General features: G+C 37.7%; 1 protein-coding gene across 1 annotated transcript in view; it reads right to left on the minus strand.

Moving 5' to 3' along the window:
• Window positions 1-21296, minus strand: part of brinp1 (bone morphogenetic protein/retinoic acid inducible neural-specific 1) — a 137210-nt gene that overhangs the window by 63964 nt on the left and 51950 nt on the right. The window contains exon 2 of the mRNA XM_040157712.1: window positions 15796-16063. Coding sequence (XP_040013646.1) covers window positions 15796-16013 — 218 coding nt within the window. The 5' untranslated portion in view covers window positions 16014-16063. The remainder of the gene's footprint in view (window positions 1-15795; window positions 16064-21296) is intronic.

Consider the following 21296-nt stretch of genomic DNA (forward strand, 5'->3'; position numbering starts at 1 on the left):
CACTGATGTGGTTTTGGAGAAGTGTCTGCTCCTTCTGATGCAAGAAGTAACAGACAGCATTGGTTTTCGTGCTTTGATGAAGGATGAACCTTTCATTTTTTTGTCATTTGTTCCACTGCTTGTTTGTTAGGGATGATTTGACTAATACTTCTGCTACTGGTTGAAAAGGATACAATACAACAACATCATTTTGAACTATCTACTTAAGTCAAACTCATTGTCACACAACAAAATACTTCTGAGGCTACCAGTCTATTTCCAACTGCCAATCAAAGGAGCAGAGAAATCAGATGCTGTCTACCTGATCCTCGCCTTAAAGTTTGTGTGCAGGGCAGTCAGTTTTGCATGTAAAACAGAAATACTCTCTGTGAGGGAGAATTGCGACACATGCATGTTTACTATTCTGCAAGGTCATTTACCAACTTCACATTTTCTGAATTTATAAAAGTATTTTTAACATAATATGTATAATGACACAGAAGCAGTGCTTCTGCTAATGGACCAATGCTCTGATTAGCATAGACATAATGATCAAAACAACCATTAAAAAACAAAGAAGAACAATGGAAATAGCAGTGATCTGCTCTTAGTGAAAGAAGACCATTGCATGGGCAGGTCTTTTTTTTAATTTTAGATTTTTAGCAAAATTAGGACTGGATGCTTACTCACAACAAGAGAGTTGTTTGTAGTGATCAGCTTATCGGCTCTTGTGTTGTATTCACTTGCTCATTCTTTCACCCTTTCACATTTTTATCAACTTTTTTAGAGTGGGAGCTTGAAGGACAGATGAGAAAGTCACCAAATCTGGCTCCAGGAGAGGTGGACATAATTCATGTGTTGTGGACAGTTTGACAATAAAGGTCTAAACTCTTGATTTATGCAACTTTTTGGGGTTTGGTAATACAGTGTGAGCCAATGACTCAGGTTAGAGACGGATTAACTTCACCATGATGATTTCATTTGTCTATGGCCATAATACTATCTTATTAAAATTAATTTGAAAATGATTTTACACATTGAGATTTTGCATTATGGCATCCTATATTATTTACAAAAGCCCAATAAACATTCCTGAGACATCATTGGTTGAATCTTTGCCACACTGTTCTTCATAGCGCCATGCTTAGCTGACTGATAGTGGTACATCATGAGGGTCTCAACAGAAAACGCTGGCAAGCTGCTAGGACTGGGGGAGACTTTGATCCAATAATGGTAATTCCCCAATGAATGACTTTGCGAAGCTATTTTGTCTTCCCACACAGTATTGACTTATTCCCTTTCATTGTGTACATGGTGTTCCCACACAGAAACAACACTGCATGATCTCATCTACTGGGATACGATATCTTTTTAGGAATGTAAGAAAAATGTGATTACATCTAGACCCCCATGTGGCACAGCAGGGTTTATGAATGTCCATATGTGTCCCATTTCAGAGGCTGCCTCCTTAGAAGAACAACTTGTCAAGGCTACCAACAAGAAGCTTCCATGATTTACATCTTACGGTAGCTTTTTCATTTGTCCCATTCATGTGATTTACCAGTGACCGATGAGCACCAGAGGGCAAACACCTGGTAAATAAAACTTAATTCAGGTTGTCCTCGACTTTATGAGGACAGACTGCACCATTACGAAATGGCATACTATTGATCCTGACACTAAGCACTGCAAAGGATACGCAGCTTGTAAATCTGGGCAAAAAAGTGTAATTTTTTGACTGAATTTGAGTTTTGGAAGGATGTAGCCCCTGAAATGGGACACAACTTCTGGGAGAGTCACACATGATTAACTCAATTTTTGTTTACAGGACCAGTGTGTAGGATTTAGCGGCATCCAGCAGTGAGGTTGCAGATTGCAACCAAATGTACCCTCACCCTTTCCTTTCCAAGCGTGTAGGAGAACCTACAGTGGCCTTCAGGTAACATAAAAACACAAAGGGCCCTCTCTAGAGCCAGTGTTTGGTTTGTCCTTACTGGGCTACTGTAGAAACATGGCAGTGCAACATGGCAGGCTCCGTAGAAGAAGAGCTGCTCCCTGTGTAGATATGAAAGGCTCCTTCTAACGAAAATATGATTCTTAGTTTCAGGTGATTATAGAGTAATGAAAACAATATTATGAAGATTATATTCCATTTCTGCCCATAGAACCCCCTAAATCCTACACACTGGTCCTTTAATTTTGTCTATCACTCAGTGTATGTCCCATCTTGCTGTGAGTGCGAATAAGTGGATAACATTAAAGTTTATATACTAGATATATTTAATATATAATACATGATGTTTAAGTATTGTGCTAAGTAAGTAGCCAGTAAACAGCACACAAGGCAAAATCCTTGTTTTGTGTAGATTCAGATTACTTTAACTCAGAGTAAATCTATATTATATGTAGCAGGTTCTTAATCTGATCATCAGAATTAATTACCATTTTGTTTTACTTGATTGTTTTGTTCCTAACCAGTCAGTAGCAAATGACATATAGGCACATATATTTTCATTTTCAGTTCACAATGAAGTTGCATAAATGGTTGCATGGAGCAGTTACCTTTTTTTTTTTTGTAAAGGTCAAAGAAATATGTGGAGTAAAGGACGGTTATTTCTATAAATCGACTTGCAACAGGGTGTACCTCTATGTCTATGTCATGCATGCTTCTCACCATTTTTCTGTCACCATTTTTTCATGGATTCAGCTGGATGGCTAGTTAGCTACACAGGACAATGACATAATCATTCTTAACCCCATCTCCATTATTAATTACAACGCCCTGATTGGTTCATTGTTTTTGTATTTATTTTTTCCAGCCAGTGAAAATAGCTGTCAGTGGGCAAAACATATTGCTAGACAAATCAGAGATGTGGGCGGTGATTCGAAGGTCTGGAACTACCATTTTCTACCACAGCAATTGTTTTATCTCACAGGGCATTGCTCAATCAGGGTATTGTTCTGAGCCAATGTGAAAATAGGGACCACTGCCATATCTGGACAGAAAATCATGGTTGAAAAGTTTGTCTTTCTGTCAATCAAAGTTCACTAAAGTTTGTAGCTCTGTGATTTGAATAAACAAGAGTAGACTGAACTATCTCAGAGCAATTGAGGAACTAGATTACTTTCATCCTTTATACTGCATTATATACTGCATGTTCATGTTCCTTGGAGGCCAGTAATAACAGTATTTCTTTGGGAAAGGCCACTATAATCTGAGTCCTAAGAACCCTTGTTCCTGTGCTGCCACAATATTACGCACCAGCTTGACTGAATGAGAGAAAAAAAAAATTAGGCCTTTCATGGCAATAAGGAGGCAAAGCACAGTAATAAATCAAACAGACAGAGATACAATTGAAATCCTGTATGAATTTCAGCCACCGAGAACCATTCAAAATATTATAGAATGAATCTTAATCCTATGCTCCAGTGCACAGTGAAGGACTGGGCAGAAAGAGGTGGGATGTTATTTTGGTTGGCCCAAGCTGTTTGCTTTTGCTTGTTTTATTTATTTTCACCTCAATTCTGGCATGGGCCAGATTTCTATACACAGCAGTGTAAATAGTGCAGGAAATCAGAAGGGCTATTTGGAAATTCTGTCATAGTGCTGATGAAAAAATAGTAGATAACATCAGCACAGAGGCCATGTAAAAATATCCAAGTGAATGTTCCCAGCTAATGGGTTTAGATAAAATTAGATGTGTGTGCAATAGTAAATCGTGTTAGATTCACTGTCAATGCCCCCACATGTCTATCAAAAGTTACAATGGTACTGTACATGCTGTCTAACAGAGATATTTGCATATTTTTCATCACGTACAGAAACATTCAATATCCTTATTTGCACTTTAAAAGTATGATCTCGTACAGAATGAGAATCTTATAAGTGATAGTCTTAAGGTTATAAGGGACTGCAAGTGGAAGCTATTTGACGAAACAGGAATGTAGGATATAATATAGTTTCTATTCCTGAATTATAGGTTCTTTTGACTGGCACAATACCGCCGAACCGAGCTGTCCCAGTGTGTAGCAAAAATGGCTTAACAACATCTTTCCAAGTTGTGACGTCATGCCTGATGCCTGCAGAGTCCATCTGTGTAAAATGGTGGCATTAGTCCGGTAATGACCATATTGTTCACATATTGGAAGATGCGAAGGAGGGACAAGCAGGGATGCAGAGAAAGAATCACTTGTGGAGGAAGGATTATGTCAAAGTAACTGCGATGTACAAGATCAACATGCAGAAATAGAAACACTGCCTTTAATCTGTCAGTGTGAGGGCTTAGTTTAGGCAGATTTTTTGATTTCTTCTGCTCATACGTTTGTATCAGCTGGCAAAACCCATTTTTAAAGTTTCCCTCTTGAAAAGTTTTATTGTTTTATTCAGTCAAGCTAGATGTAAGGTATAGAGCGATGAAAAGAATGAAATGAATCTGTGAATGAATTTTTTCTCTCCATTAACTGCACTGCTGTTGGTATAAAGCTTTTCTGAAAGTCTTTTTGCTGAGTCATCGTTATATTAAATTTTGCGTCTGCAGAAAATGGACTAATCCCATGGGAAATCCTCAATAGGGTCAAGTGAAGGCAAAGGGGAAATAAACAGCATAAATCTAAATTACTTACTACCATAATTACACAGTTAATAGAATAAAGTATGCTCAGTGGTAACACAGCACAAACTTAAAACTGAGTTAATCTTCAAATTGCTTTGTGTTGGAAATTCATATTATACTTCATCCACAAATGTTCAAGAACTTTTTGAACCACGATACCTAAAACGATTCTACAAACCTCATTTTCACTTGTAAGTATCGTAGTTATTAACCATTAATTGGAGAATATCAGCAAATGGAACGTGATTGCCTAAATGGAATATGACTGCTGGCATAATAGCTTTGTTAGTGCACTCTGTAATTGTGAGGAGGCAATGAAACGAAAATGGATCTAATCGAAAAAACAATCTCTTAATTTAGTTTAATCTCAAGAATTTGATGGGACATGGTGCCGGAAGCAGATGCATGGGTGAGTGACATGAGCATGTGTTTGAATTAAATTAACTGTGTAATGTTGTCAGCTGATGAATTAGTCTGACTGTGTGGGCAAGGATTGAATGGAAATTATCAAGAACCTAAACAACAAATAATGGAATGAGAGACTCTGACTTGCACTCCCATTGAAACCCAGAATGATATGGAACTTCCAAATAAGTTGAAAGTCTTGAAAGGGAGAGCATATGAATGAATGATCACCTTGAGAATATTGTTTACATTGCATTCAGAAAAGCCAGCGCAGTTCACAAGATTATTCCATCTATTCTCATATGCTTCTGGCTCACATGTAAAGTCACCTTCTGTGTCCTGTAATGAAATCAAAAACAATGCTCTCCCATTCTACATATCACGAAAAAACTACCAAAGTCAAAGCGTTCATGCAGTAAAAACATAGCACTGCTATTGTCAGTGCCTTAGATGCAGCATATTGTATATCATCCATTTGGTGCTGAACTCAGTTTACCCCGAAATAACTGTCAGTCATACCCCAAATAAAATAGTATTATGTTGATGATTTTCTATGTGCTGTATTTTCAGTGGGTATAATGACTAAAATAAAAACCAGCCCTGTCAATTTAATAATCCCCTTTATCTTTTTTATCTACAGGAAACAAAGGTTCTTACGCTTTCCTTACTTACTCTGAGTACTTACTCTAAGATATCTAAATGACATCTGCACAATCATGATACTAAAAATTGTATGCGGTTATGACATCAAATCAGAAAAACTCAAATTTGTTAAATATTGTTTGGCAGTCAGATATATGACAGACTTTGTTTTGTCAGCTTGTTGAGAATTGCAGTCGACTGTAAACTGTGAAGAGTCATGAGGCAAACACGGTGCTTGATTTCAGCGCCTTGGACAATGACAGTTTCCTAACAAAAAAGAAACCTGTGTTATTCAGGGGCACATTCTTTACAAGCTGTTTGCTGTATTTATGTATTGGAAAGAATTCACAATAAATAATAATAAATATTATTTATAAAAAAAATAAAAAAAATGATGCACCTTTCCAGTTTGAGATTTGCTGTGTGCCTAAAGTCACACATTCGCTGCTGTTTTCCATAGTCAAGCTCCATTTTTAAGTCAGTTTTCTTTTGATTAAATTAAACAATTATTCAAGAAAAAACATTTAAAAACTGAGATGTAATACAGAATTAAGAAATTCATCTAAAGTCTCCTTTCTGGCCTCCCATAGACACTTCTGGGCCTCAGTTGGTAAGAACATTTCCAGAATATCTTCTTGCATTTTGAATTAAACTTTAGCTGTTAGATATCATGTCAGAAGTGTTATAAAGGACACAGGCATGAACAAGTCAGTGATAATCTAGAATATAATTGCTGCTTCACTGCTTCAAGCCTGAAAATGAGAAACATGTCATTACTTGTTAAACCCACTTAACAGGCCGTTTCTGTGTGAGCCCCCAGAGATCAGAACAACCTTCGCGAAGACATCAGGCCAGCTAACTCTATGCCCTCCTTCTGAAACTCCCTTTATATATACTATGCACTTTTCACTTAAAGAAAAATTAAGTAATAAATCTTTTTTTTTTTTCAACCTGCATTACAATGGCATTGCTTTATTATCTCTCAGGAACCCACTAAACAGCCTGTTTTCATCAAGCACTCATGCTTCAGCCTCCCTACCAATTTATGTCTTTAAAGTGATTTCCACTGCGCCAGTTTGACCTGAAGATCCTTAAATGGCAAACATGCAGCCGATGTACGGTTTTTTTATTTCTCTGTAATTCTATTGCTCCATTAGCCAGTGAACAGAGAGTCAGAGAAAAGACAGAGAGAACTTGAGGGTATTTATAATATTTTCTGCCCCTCATGAATCTAAATGGGAGTGGACATTAGAACGTTACATACACTTTTCAATGTAATGGACTGCCTACAGCCTCAAAAATTACCATAGAGTTGAATCAACATTTGCTGACAGACTGAACTCTATAAGCTTCACAAAGATGGGATTTACTGAAGGGCTGTTGTATTGGTTCAAGTCTCCCCTATAAACCCGTAACTCAGTCCATGTTTGTTATTTTTGCGTTGTCAGTATTCAAACATCCATATTCGCTTCATGTCTTTGTTAATATGCTTCTTTCAGTCTATTGACAAGCTCCCAGAATTTTATTTATTGCTACTGCTACAGGGGGCAAAATCTGATTAACATTTTTAAAAGATGTCTGTAGTTAATATATTTAGGTGGGATAACCGCTGTTGAGTGGCAGCTTTATTACTGCAGACAGCTCATCAATTAACCACCCACCACAATAAATTTGCTTATATTAGATGACGGAAAATGTCTCTATTACTTTCAAACCCAGGCTATCTATATCTATCTAAAACCTATCTTGGGTCAATGTTACCCAAGCAAGACAAATTAAGAACGTTTAAAAAACTGAATGTAACATAAAGCTTAACACTACAAATGGCAATGGTGAAATTTCACTTACAGTTAACAGCCAATTGCAGATATTTTAATAACTATGACTTTATATTTCTAAAATGAACTATGTAGTTGATAAAAACATACATCAAATTTTCATGTATCCACTGGATCACAACACAGACTGGAAACTGCTAAACTAATGAGTTAGATAGCACATAAGAGCCCTACTGAACTTAACTTTGGACACGTGACCTCTCTGAATTCCTACAGCACAGGAGAGCCTGTCGTACGATGCATTTCTAACACAGCTAACATATCCAACATTTTCAGTGTTTTGCTGGAAGGGGACTGACTCAGATGTTCTGCAGGAGGCCTGGAAATAAACCTTTTTGTGTTTGTGTAGGTCACACAAAACACCAAAGCTGTGCGCTGACTGCAGGACAGAGGAGTAGGAGAGGAACGACACCTCCGCTGAGGTGTGTAAAAAAGATGCTGTGCACTGACTCTGGGGCTGGAACATGCTCCAAGCTTATATATTTTTAGATCTTTAAAGACTATGCTGGAAATTGCTTGTCTCTCATTTGTTTATGTGAGGAATTTGACCTTTAATTATTTGTGTGTGTTGGGGGCTTATTAACTTGCAAAAATTAAAAAAAAAAAAAAAAAAATCATTTAAAAATTAAGTCTGTTATTCACTTTCAAAAATTAAATTCTTCTAAATGACAAACATATTATTTTTTTATCATTATTATTATTATTATTATTATTATTAATCATTATTATTATTACTATTATTATTATTTGATCGGTTTTTGTTGCCCACTTAGTTTGGAAATTGAATACTGTTACAGTTTACTTACCTGTTTTTAGTGTTTTCTGTTCAGTTTGTTTCAGTTTGAGTTGGGACTTTTAAGTGTAACAAAAGTGTGACATACACAACGAACAACTTTGATTCTGATGAATATACCTGACCCTAAACCGGAACAAGGTCTAATCAGCTAAAATGACAAGACCCGTGTGGGCTGAAAACATCCCTAAACCTGAAATATGAACTGAAGAAAAGTCTAATTCACAGAGAAAGTACAATACACACCGTATACCGCAAGTAGAGTCCTTGGGCTCTACTTTTGTGGATTAAGTAAGTGCAGTCACAATCAGTATATGCACCTTTCTGATATTCTTTCTTATTTAGAAATGGCAATACGAGACATGGCTGCTCAAGCATCTTTTCTTCAGAGAACGAGAGAGACGTTGTATTGCCAGTCTCAAGGGAGAGTGGCACAGGCGTTCCACACAGTGAATTAGTCAGTACTTAACCCTGACAGTTTCTTTTAGCCTCCTGTTTCTCCTCTAATTACCATCCCTTCCTTGCCAGTAATTAAGTCATCCCACAACGGGGGCTTCTTACCACTAGGTTGGAGAAGGAAAGTGGCTTGGAGTCCCTCCCCATATCAGCCCCTGTTGATACTTCCAAACTTATACAGCTGAGACATGCACACGAACGGATCAGCAGCCAGTATCAGCACTTCTCCAGTGATTGGAACTGCAATGAAGCCCCAGGATAATAGTGTTGATTTTGTGTGTCTGTGCCCGTTTCCGTATGTGTCAAAGAAAACAATGAATTGAAAAGATATTAGAGTAAATTTTATTTCTTTGTGAAATAATTTTGTCATCCTGCAGTTTGATTAGATTTTTTATGTCTACCAGCTATGTCCATGATATTTATTTACAATACTTTGTAATCATTTCAATACAATATTTTTGTTTTCAGAAGAAAAATAAATGATCAGCTGGCGCCCATCAGTGGTGATGTTCAACTCGAGAGATTTTAGCTGTGCTGGAATTTCAGCTCGCCTGATTGGCTGAGGCAACTGCTCGAAATCCATGTGCTGGAAGTGGTTATCGCTTCAGTCAGCAAGTGGGAATTTACGTCTGCTGCCAGAGCATGAATTGACAGCCAGGATCCTGTTTTGGTGACACCATGTTAATCAGCCATCTGATTTACTCAATCACCTCGTAACAGCATCACCTAGAAATTGTGCAAAATATATTGATATTATATCGGCTCTGCTGCAAAAAAATATATATATATATATGTATGTGTGTGTGTGTGTGTGTGTGTGTGTGTGTGTGTATGTATGTTTCTGTTTTTTTTTGTTTTTTTCAGGTCAGAAAATACTTTTATGACCGTGCTGCGTTTAAGGGCTGGTGGGAAGACCTAACATCCTAAACCCCAAGTCGACTGCTAAAAAGCATTATGTACATGACGAAGAAACTATTTGTAATTAACTCCCTTTTTTCTTTAATTACTTACACTATTACTTACAATATTATGACGTAATACAAACTAAACTTTGGTATCATGTCATTGAAAATTGTGTCAGTCATATCATTGTGTTCTTTTTTTTAAGTACAGTTTTTGGGGAATTTTTTGCCTTTATTTAGCTAGCCAACAGTAGCGGACAAGAAAAGAGGGATGACTTTTAACACAGATCCCCCAGGCACATTCAGGTAGGGGATAATGCAATTACATGGTCAGCATCGTGAACCCCCAATCCACCAGGACGCCCTTTTATTGAGGTCTTCTCAGTTACAATATAATAGAACAGGGGCCATATGGCAGATTGAAGTTTAGCTTGTGTGAGATAATGTCAATGTCAAAGGTTGGTAGAAGATGAAATAATACTAAGCCATTTGCTTCCTCTTGTGAGTGGTTTTGTTATTATTCTAGTTGTATTGTAGCAAATGCCCCTATTGCTATTCCATATTTATCCTGACTCAACCATAATGTTCATCCTTAAGAGATTGTCTCTGTCTCCCTCTAACTGCTGAAAAATTAACAAAGAAATAAGTAATAAATAAATAAAATAATGCTGTGTCACCCACTGAGCATTGCTAGATAAGTAGAAGAAGGAATGGGAAAAAAAAAGTTAAATTGTACAAATTTTCTAGAATCCTTGTCTAATTGCTTTATGTAAGTGAAAACATTTTAACAGATGATAAACACGTTATTTCTAAGTACAGCTACTATAAGATGCAGAGAAGGCTTTAATAATAGATAGGTTTTGTTGTTTTTTGGACGTTAGAGAGAAGTGCACTTAGGTACGTGGTATTTGTGAGTCATCTGAACCCATCCAACACCTCAGTGATGTGTCTCGTCCTAACCTTGACTATGACCTCACTTCATGCGTACCTGTCTGACCCCCCATTTGTTGTTTTGACACTGAACTCACCGGACCCCCTTTTCTAAGCCTTTAGCACTTATATAAGTTTTCTTTATAACACACTTTTAGCACCTTCCTGTCTCACTGCCTAATGGCATCTCAGACCCCTCAATGTTTCGGTTTCTTTCTTCAGTTTGTTTCATCCCTCCTGACTTCCTGACTGCTGCTCTCCCTCTCTTCCTTTGGCTACAGCCTGCTGAATTAAACATTGCTGCAGCCTCTCTCAGCAAATCTGCCGACAACATCAGATCCGCCTTCCCTCGCTCTATCCAATTACAGATGGCTCATCCAGACTAATTCAAGACCTGAGTTGGACAAATGTTACACCTTGTTACTGTTTAAAACAAATGGGACCAAGATCGGGACCGACAGACAGATCCACACTGAGCACATGAGGAAAGTCGGTTTGTTTTTGTCATTGTTCGTTGTCCGTTACAGTATGTTACCATATTGCATCACTGCAACAGACAACACTGTGCTCATTACAAATTAAAAGAAAAATGAGACCAAAAAAAATTGAAATAAAAGGTGACGTGAGTCTTACGATGCAGGGCTATCTGTTTGATGAATGGTTTAAATTAGAGACTGAATAAAAGAAGTTGTTTGCACATGCAAATTAGAGCTGCACATTATTCATTCAAAGTTTAATGCTGATCAAGTGGTCTGTGGACTGATTATAGTTAGGAATAATTAATATCATGAAGGAAATGTTCAGCTAGAGGTATGCATAATGTTTTTGTATTAAATCCTGTCAAACTTTACATCAAACACTGGTTTGATATAGGACTGGAGCGAGGTGGAGGACGGAGGTCAATTTTGGATATCCATGCTATAAATATAAAATTACGACAGTGATTATAGATTCAACGGAAATACATGTTTCATGGTATTAAAGTTGAGTGGTACAGATCTAGTGCTTATTTTAAATCTCAAAGAAAGCATCTACAGGAATGGGATATGTCCTTACAGTGAAGACCAACTGGAAGCAAAGAAACTGCGCAACTGTGCCCCTGCCACTTTTTCGCTCATCTCTATGGGCTGGTCAACACGCAAAAGCCAGCTAGTGGCTTGCTCGTTAGCAAACACTGTGTAAATAAGCAGCCTACCGCGTTCTCCAACTATTTACGTGATGTGATGTGACAGCATGTAATGTACCAATTTTGTCATTGTTATTTTGTGCAGTTTTTCAGGAGCTTGCTATGACAATCGCCAAGAGGCTCTGTAACTTGAATTCTTACCTAACTAGCCATTAGCTTCACTAACCATGTTTATTTTTGAGTTGAGAAGTCAGTGTATGTAACGTAGTCATATAAAAAGCACCTTTCACTGCTGTATCGTCCTAACAGACCAAGATGGAATAAAGCGGGAAAGAAATGCAAATAGGCAGAGATAAACTCAGATATCAGTGAAGCTAATATAACACCCCTAGTTTTTGTATAACACAAAGTAGGATCTGTATCAGGTAGGAAGAGGTGATTGATGTGATATTTTTTTCTTTGAGCAGACATACAGCCATGTTGATAACACACAGTGGGGTCCAGAAGTGCGAGACCACTTTCCCATTCCCTACTTACAGAGCATACAACATATTGATGATTCTATCAGTCCTCTGCAAGCATGTATTCAACCAAGTCCAGAAATGGGTCCGCTTTTTGTTATTACCATGGACAACATGTTTTGTTTTGTTTTTATTTCATTTAGTATTATTTTTCCATAGGTAATTACAGGACTTTGTTCAGTTGGATAGATTTTGAAGTTCTGATGAGCCCGGGTTCAGTGACAAGAGTAGCTCTATCAACCCTCTCTATTCATTCCCTCCGCACGGCTTTTCAAAGTGTGATCAATCTGAGCTATGAATTTTCATAAATATTTTTATTCTAAATAACAATCCCTATCTCGCTTCTTTGATTACAGTGCAATGCTGATTTGAGGCCTTTAAAATGCATTAATGGCCACCAGATTTGCATTTATATTGGATTTTCACTCAGGCTCACAAGAACCTGAGATAGAGCTCTGCGAACAAAGACGAAACAGAGAACACGCATCATCTGAAACACATTCAACCCCCATAATAGAGTACAAGCGACAGAACGAGAGATGCTAGTGTGACCAAAACAGCCCATCGAATTTCCCCACTAACTGAAGCACACATTGATACACATTATTGAGCTGTAGCTCTGATACAAGAGCAATATGCAGGCAGCAGTGAGAAAGGCTTTCTTGTGACTGATGAATACCATACAGGAAATGTACACTCATGCATACAATAACAGGAAAGGGGGGAAAAAAGGAATTTAGTTTGAAGATTGCAATCAGCAGTGACACAGTACGGACAATCACTTATAGAAAACACACTCCAGTCATTTCTTTAAGAGACCTAAATCTAGAGGGAGAGGGTAATTGCCACCTTGTGGTGTGTCTTTACCCTTCAAGCGACAGTGACCTTTTCAGAGCAATAGACAAGAGGCTGGCACCTCCTAAATCTGTGTTTATCCTTCAAATTAGGCGCAGTGCCCATGTTATTAAAGATGGGGCAGATTTGTTTGTTGCTGATCAGGTTGGCATTGTCCACGCAGCGTGCCTCTGGGGTAATCTCTCTTGATAAGAGAACCCGAATGGAATGGATGCTTTGTCTCTCTGCAAATCTGATTCAACCACTTTCCACCACTAAATCGTCGAGGCAGAGAAACACCCTGGGGAAATTTACAAAGCGATTCAGTCCTCATTGCTGGTTAGAGTAGAGCGTGAGCTGGGCAATCATGTGCTGAGGAGGACTGAGGGTATGTATGATTTCATTCCAACCAAACACTGCACCAGCTGATGTCACTTACTTCCTCACCCTCTCTGGCTAAAGATGCACTAATCGCTGGAATTAACTGGTGGTCCATGTTGGGATGAAAATCCTTGGAAAACACTTTGTCCTTTGGTTGAACGTTTCACACGCTTTCACACCCTCAAATACTGTGTATGATTATTTACTAAATATGTATTCCGTGCTCAAAAGCATCTTGCATCCAGTCCACTAATACAGTCATACAGTACGCGGCACTGTTTATTGCAGTGTATACTGTATTATGTGTATACACACACACACACACACACACACACACACACACACACACACACACACACATATATATCTTCAAAATTAAAAGGACTTTATCAGACTTTACTTTGTCTGACGGGTCTGCAGATGTCTGACATCTGTGAATGTTGATTGTTAATTGTTGTCATTTAAATTTTAATGAGAAATACATCAATTTTTTCACACTCTTAAGACAAGATTTAATTGCCTAGTCATAAGGAAAAGGATATCTAGTAATGATGGGTGAAACTGACACCACTAATGGTCTTGTTAAAAGGGAGAAACAACAGGAGTCACCTGGGTCCAGCAGCACTCAACATCCAAACACACACACTCTATTTTAATAAATCACTGCGGCATCACAGACAGCACTCAACGGCTATACAGTGTGTATGGAAAGCGGCTTCAGAAGTTTTGCCTCTGAGATTCATGTCTCTGTGAAACAACCCACTCTGTCAAGTTACACATTATGCAAATGCATTGTTTACTGTTCATGTGACAATATCAAGGCACAAAAAACCAGTGGGGACTGGGGGCTGTGGCAAGTTACCAAGAGAGACCGCGGAGAAGGACAGAACAAACTCTGTGAACAAACTGCCAAAGGAATGTGGGTAATGACTCTCTTACTCTTTCTCACGCTTTCTACAGTTCTGAGTTAGCAACCTGCAGAGGGAAGCATGGAAAATCAAAGCACATCATTCTGAGAAAGAGGGTTTCTAGCCATCTAACTTCTGTACCTGCACCTCTGAGATGTGTGATGCAAAAGCAAAATATACGGTAGGAAATATAAACCATGCTGCAATTATAGAATGTCAAACTGTATTATTTGGTCGCAAGTACAGAAGAGAAGATAAACGTTGAGTACTGACAGAAATCAGTGATCAGCGGTTTCAAGGCAGAAGTATATGTAATGGTCCTAAAACGGTTTACGGCTGGGGTTGGCAAGAAAAGCTGAGAACTAATAGTATATGAAGTTGTCATTTTGTATTTGGATATGTGTGAAATTCAAAAGCAGGGGGACAGATGAATCAAATTACTCCTTAAATATAATTTATCCCTTTTAGCTTAATGTGACTTTATACATTTTAGGCCCTAAATCCTTTTTGTGATTAGTCATTTACACATCTTTTAATGTGTCATAATATGTGCCAAGAAATGCACATGCATGTCGTTTAATTAATACCAAGTCAAAAAAATTGTGGGTGTCCATATTATTTTGCAATTTCGCAAGGTGAAACAAATTTTTAACTAATAAATGTTCTCGTAAATGTGTTTTATGCAGCCGCTAAATGGTATTTTCTATCCACTGTTTTAAAGGGGAACTCCACCGATATTACACATCAGTTTACCGGTGAAAAAAAGTAAAAAATAACCTTGGGATGTCATCAGGGTTATCTAATTTATAGCAGGAAGTCTGTGACACAAACTGGGGGTGTATATTACAGTTTGAGGGACATGTGCATTCTGGCCAGGGAGGATCTAATGAAAAATGCAAACAAATTGCATTATGGCAAGTGCAGGATCCAGCATTTTTTGGGTCTTGACCCATACAAGGGAATAAAGGTCAGGATATATGCACCATGCAGCATTTTTTTTTCCTCTTTTTAAATCTGTCTCTACTTAAATCTCCCACCTTTTTGGAAGTACCATCTTTGCAAATGTATACATACATTAATAGTAAGATGTGAGGCAGCACTTCCCTAGCATATTAATACATGCAGATCAATACAAGTGTGCATATGTTTAGTTAATAAGATCCTATTTTTTTTCCATTGCGTGTCACTCAGTTTGGAGAAAATCAAATTTGTCCAAAAAAAGACTTGGAACTCGAGCCACAGCAAATGAGTGAGGAGAGGTTCCAGCAGAATACTTCATTAATATAAGAAAAAGAAGTTCACAGTGCCGAGAGTGGCTGGAACTATAGAAAATGCACACCTAATAGCTCAAAAATGTACACACTGCTGCTTTTTTCAACTAAAATCTGAAAATAGAAAACCCATTAAAACAGACAGTCTCTTAAAAAGCCTGTGTGGCATCAGTACACAGGCTGAAAGTGAACTCACCTATAAATTTTATATCTGGTCGTAAATCCTTGGCGGAATCTTTCCACAAAGGACAGATAGCTCCGAGAGTGGTGGAAAGGTCCACGGTCAGAGATGAGCCAGTCATATTGCTTGGTGACATGTTGCTCAGTGGCCAGTGGGTCTTGGCGGGAAGACTGAACTGTTATATGGTCCCATATAAACAGGAAGCAGATGACCTCAATAAACCTCCAGTTCATGCTTTTTTTTAAGCCGCTCTCTGTTCATTCTCGCTCCATTATGTGGAGACCTGATGGGAGAGAAAAGAAGAGGGAAAGAGGGAGGGAGACAGAGAAAAAGAGAGCCTGTTACATGACAAAGTCTATTTTAGTAGTACAAGAAAATGTCATAGAGTTAGGTTAATTGTGTTGTACTGAACAAATAAGATAGTGCCCTTGTCACCGTCACTTTACTGTGACATGATGTGTATTTATTTTCTGCTCTTTCTCAGATTGTTCACCCTTCATGCCTCCCTGGAGTTTTTTAGAAAGCCACACAGACTGTGCCTCTCCATACAAAGCTGTTGCCCTTCTGCAGATGAGCATGAAGTACATCCTTAGCTGTGCGGCTTTTTTTTTTTTTTTTTTTTTTTTAATCTAATTGGTGTCATGATAAATTCTGACAAGGTTAGAAGGCTGCTTTATGATATGTTATGACATCCAGCCACTAATGTGGAAGAACACCATCTCCCTTTACCCAGTGGTGTCAATTACTGCTGGAGGAAACTTTCAACTATTGACTTGCGACTTCATGAACTGTTAAAAATAATGTGCAACAAAATGTTTCCTTTTTCATAAAAAAAAAAACAAGACCTAACTTTGGAGGATTGTTGATACAATTGTAATATTGCACATAGCATTATAAAATGGCACTATAATACTAAACATGACCCATGACCCATACATTTAAGAAACTGGACACGCAGATCAGCAAAGTAGCAAAGTCTGTGGGAACACGTCACCTAAAAACAGATCTAAACAAGGCCAGATTTATGGTGTTTCTTTATTCAAAACATCATAGAGACAGCAGATAATATATACCTTTCCCTGCCTGGAATGGGTAACGTACATGTAACTCGGGGTAAAAATACGATAGTATGACTAATATTCTAATATATTAAACAGCACTACACTATTTCCTATTTATTTCTGTTTATAATAACCTTGCAGAAAAAGCCACAATTCCATTACACTGAAAGAAAAACACAATATTTAACATCACATCATCTTTGTTAATGGAAAAAAAACAACAACATTTCAAACAGAAGATTAAAATGACTGTGAACATTATATCAACTTGGCAGTGAAATTATGTCTCTTAGTTACTGATAAGGAAACGATCTTCATCAGTAATTGCATTTAAGAACTTTGGCCCCTGGCCGTGGAGCACGCAACAATGTGCTATCAAGTGCTAGTGCATGCAAAAATTCTTCCCCCTTTTTCATGGTTTATTAGACATAACACATCATAAAAGAGCAGAGAAAATTTAATGGGCCTAATCTTTTCCTGTTAAGTAGATGATGAAGTACTTGATTGCAAAAGTTAACATAATCACAGTGGCATTCTTATAGGCAGATTTTTTTTTGTCACATTATGGTTGGAATTAGTGTTTCAGTTTCAGTTTCTCATGACGCTTTAAATTAATTCAGTACGTTATTATTGAAACACTGCTTCACCTACTTGCCAAAAGACCAAGAACAATCTGGAATAATATCAATGCATCTACTTCTGTAAATACTTATAATTATGCTGCCATATTTGAATAATCAGTTCTTAAAAATGATTGTAATGGAATTTCCACTATCAGCTAAGAATACTGCATTTCAGCTTTAATTGCATATTTCACAGGCAGAAAACAAGTCTTCTTTTCCCCACATCAACCAGATCCTCAGTGGCAGTGACAAAATATGACAGCGTACTTAACAGGCCTGTTTTAAGCTAATTCTGTTAGACTAATTTGAGTTTGGCTGTCAAAATAAAACAATACATAATATGATAGAGTGGGACGATGCTGAGCAGGGAGTTGATAATGATATGCCTTTGTGCAACAGGGGGTGTGAGTGTTTGTGAATATTTATATGAAAACAAAGCACGTATGAACACGTGTCACTGAAAAAACATATCTAAAAAATAAAACCACCTTTTCATAATGGTTGCTTTATCAATTAATTTTTATACACCAGTAAATATTTGCTTAGAATTAAAACAAATAGCCACAAGCTGTAATTAGAGGGGTTCATGAACACTATGCCAATATTTGGTGAAGATGACACTTAAGAGGACAACAGCAACAGAACACGTCCTTTTATCCTTTGCATTTATAAACCTGAGTACATTTGCCCAAATCAAGATTTACTATACGTAGGCACCGGAAGTGAATGTGGCTCACTGACATACTGTACCTACGTTACTATGTAATTATGTGTGCATGTACGAATGCTATCATTCTCCATGTAAGAACTTAATATTGACCATTTTGAAAGTACAGTAGTGACACGAAGCAGTGGTTGGGTTAATTAATGATTAATAGTTAATTAATTTCAATGACGTACCTCACACAATGACTATAGAGTTTATCATAAAATCTTATTGAAATCCTTTGTAGGTATGATGTAATGAGTACTTAGAAGGTTGAATGTGGTTCTCTTTGTTCTCACCACCTATATATACAAAAGTGGTTTGCTTGATTATGTGAACATATTATTTATTTTTAATCAATCGCATTTTATAAATTAAATAAACCAAATGCAATAAGTCGAAATGGCCCTTGAGCATTTTATATAAATTTGTATTTAAAAATCCATTGTGAATTAGTGTCTGCATCTCTAGATTTTAAGGCGGCCCTTAGGAGTGAACCACCAACCAAACTTTGCAGGACAGGACCACTCACACTCGGTAAATGCACATTTTCGTCAAATTGAGATAAGCCAGCACACCTGATTTTGCCAGTTAATCGCAGGCCCCACCAACACCACTTTGGTAGTATATGGTTAAAAAAGACTAGGGTAGATATGTGTTTCACCAAATATGGCAGCATATTAAATTTATGTAAGGAGGTGCTACCAAACATTTTTGGACAATTTTTTAAATGGCAGGAACAAAATACATGTGTATTAAGACATGTTTGCCACACACACACACACACACACACACACACACACACACACACACACACACACACACACACGATTACATGCTGAACCTAAGTAAGAAAGATATTTAATATGTCCTCTTAATGATCCATCTACCATTAAAATCAGTTCTGCCTTTGACCCTGCCATTTCCACCACCTGAGGCGTTATTGCTGTCTGAAACCCTGAAACCTCTGCAGTGAGCACATTTACATTCATATGGCCACATGATGAGAGTAAATCCTCAGTGCATCTTTTTATAAGCCAAGTTTCTATTTATATATTAAGATCTGTCTATCTTGTACTGCCATGAAAAAATATTAATCTCATGCCAGATTTTCTGCTTGTTTGCTTTGTGAGTTTTGCATCTGAACATTATCCCACCTTAAACCAAAATTTATTGCTAGATAAAAGGGACTTTGATTGAACAAACAGCGATGACGAATACGGGACGTATATGAGTCATTTTGGTCACTTAGCTCTCATGATGACATGTATGTTGTCAGGTTTTTAATTATGCAAAATATTTTCTCAGTATTAAAAGATCCCGTATGTCTTGATAGTGAGAAAAGTTATTATAATAAAGAAAAAGGCCTTATATCGAGAAAAGATAACGGTGAAAAAGATAACGGCAAACGGTTTTTTGTGATTATAAAACATATCATTATTAGAAGAAAGGCTGATGGATTTATCAAAATGAATTAATTGCATACCCCCGTAACAATTTAATGACCCCACTCCACTGAATCAGTGCACACTGGCGCAAAACCCTGTCCACATGGGCTGGGTTGACGGACTTATGGGTATTTTGGGGGTTGGAGTCATTTGGTGCAGTGCACCAGCTACACAGACCAAATGGGCTGGGATTTGGAATCAGATACACTCTTATTCTTCCCTTTAAAAGATGCAGACTCTACGCCAGGCTGCTCTCAGTTTAAATATGGAAGCTATATATTGCAGTCAGGAGTATTTACCACACACAAAAAAAGTTTCTCTCAAGAATAAACTGATGTTCATGTACAAGAAGTGCTGACTCACGAAAACCGAATTTCCAACCCTGTAAATAAGCTCCTGAGGGCGGATGATGTTAAATTAGCTTGGGAGGAGATAACGCATTTGGTTAATAATTGTTGCCCAGGTCCTATGAGAACTGTTGTCCGATGCAGGAAACAGTTCAATGCCATCGCAAGGAGAGCCAAATAATTTGGCGGAGAACCCCGGGGACAGTTTAACAACTGGATGGGGGCCATCCACTATAGCCAGTCCCTCACTGGTACTGTGGATGTGACTGCCTCTGCAAGCCCAGCTCAAAGTAGAAAAGGTTTAAGGGGTTGGAGGTTGGAATTTAAAGATACACTTATAATCCCCAAAAACCCCAAAATCTCTACACGGTCTTGTTGATGTTTTGCGAGTAAATCTGGGGATTTAAGGTCACAATCTACAAAATCAGTTATAGCTTTAAGGTTAAACTAAAAAACTGTATATTGTCAAATATAACGATTAGGTTATAGTGACCAAACAGTCAATTGAATTCAAATAGTACCTGTTATTATTGAATACTGCTCACAAAGAGCAACGAAAATATTCTGCATGCGGTGTTTGATAAGTCAAACTTCAAATACAACAAAATTTTCTGCTTGTTTTGAAAACAATACACCCAATCCCTCTGTCACACATGAAGAGCTACAATAGCCAGTGTCACACCTAATACATCAAGGTCAGAGTAGGTTATTGAAGCAATGCTGGCACCCTGCTCATCCCTGATCTCCACTGAAGTGGATTTGATATGTTCAAAAAGGAAATGGATTCCTTGAGTGGAATGCTTAAGGCCAGCCTCAGTATGATGGAGGGAGTGATACTCACAGGACCTGGTTGCAATAAGAAAAAGGTACAATGGCTGAGTCTACAGAGAAAACACACAACATCTCCCAGGGGGTCTACCCAATCATCTCATGCCAAATTTGCTTTATATTATACGTATTACACCTTTCATCATAATACACGGTCACCCCAACCGAAACCTTAGGCACTAATTAAATGTCTTGACAACTCCACCCTAGTATTCAGGGCCTAAATTTACAGGGCTGGTTCAGTCACTCCCCTTTAATGTGTTAGTACTAACAAATGACACTTTTCACATTTCGAGGGTGCTTGTTTAATTAAGCAACAAAAAGTAATGCACCAAATATTGTGGACTCCACTCCTGTGTACTCTATAAATCAGGTATTTGTGCCCTGCTGTTGCATTAGATCATTACATTCGCCGATCCCAAATCTTATATGCCTCTCACAAATTTGCCTGGTGGTGTGACAAAAAATATCATTTATTTTCTGTTATTTGCAAATTAATAGTT

The sequence above is a fragment of the Xiphias gladius genome, chromosome 20 (genome assembly GCF_016859285.1).
Source record: "Xiphias gladius isolate SHS-SW01 ecotype Sanya breed wild chromosome 20, ASM1685928v1, whole genome shotgun sequence".
Lineage (NCBI taxonomy): Eukaryota > Metazoa > Chordata > Actinopteri > Istiophoriformes > Xiphiidae > Xiphias > Xiphias gladius.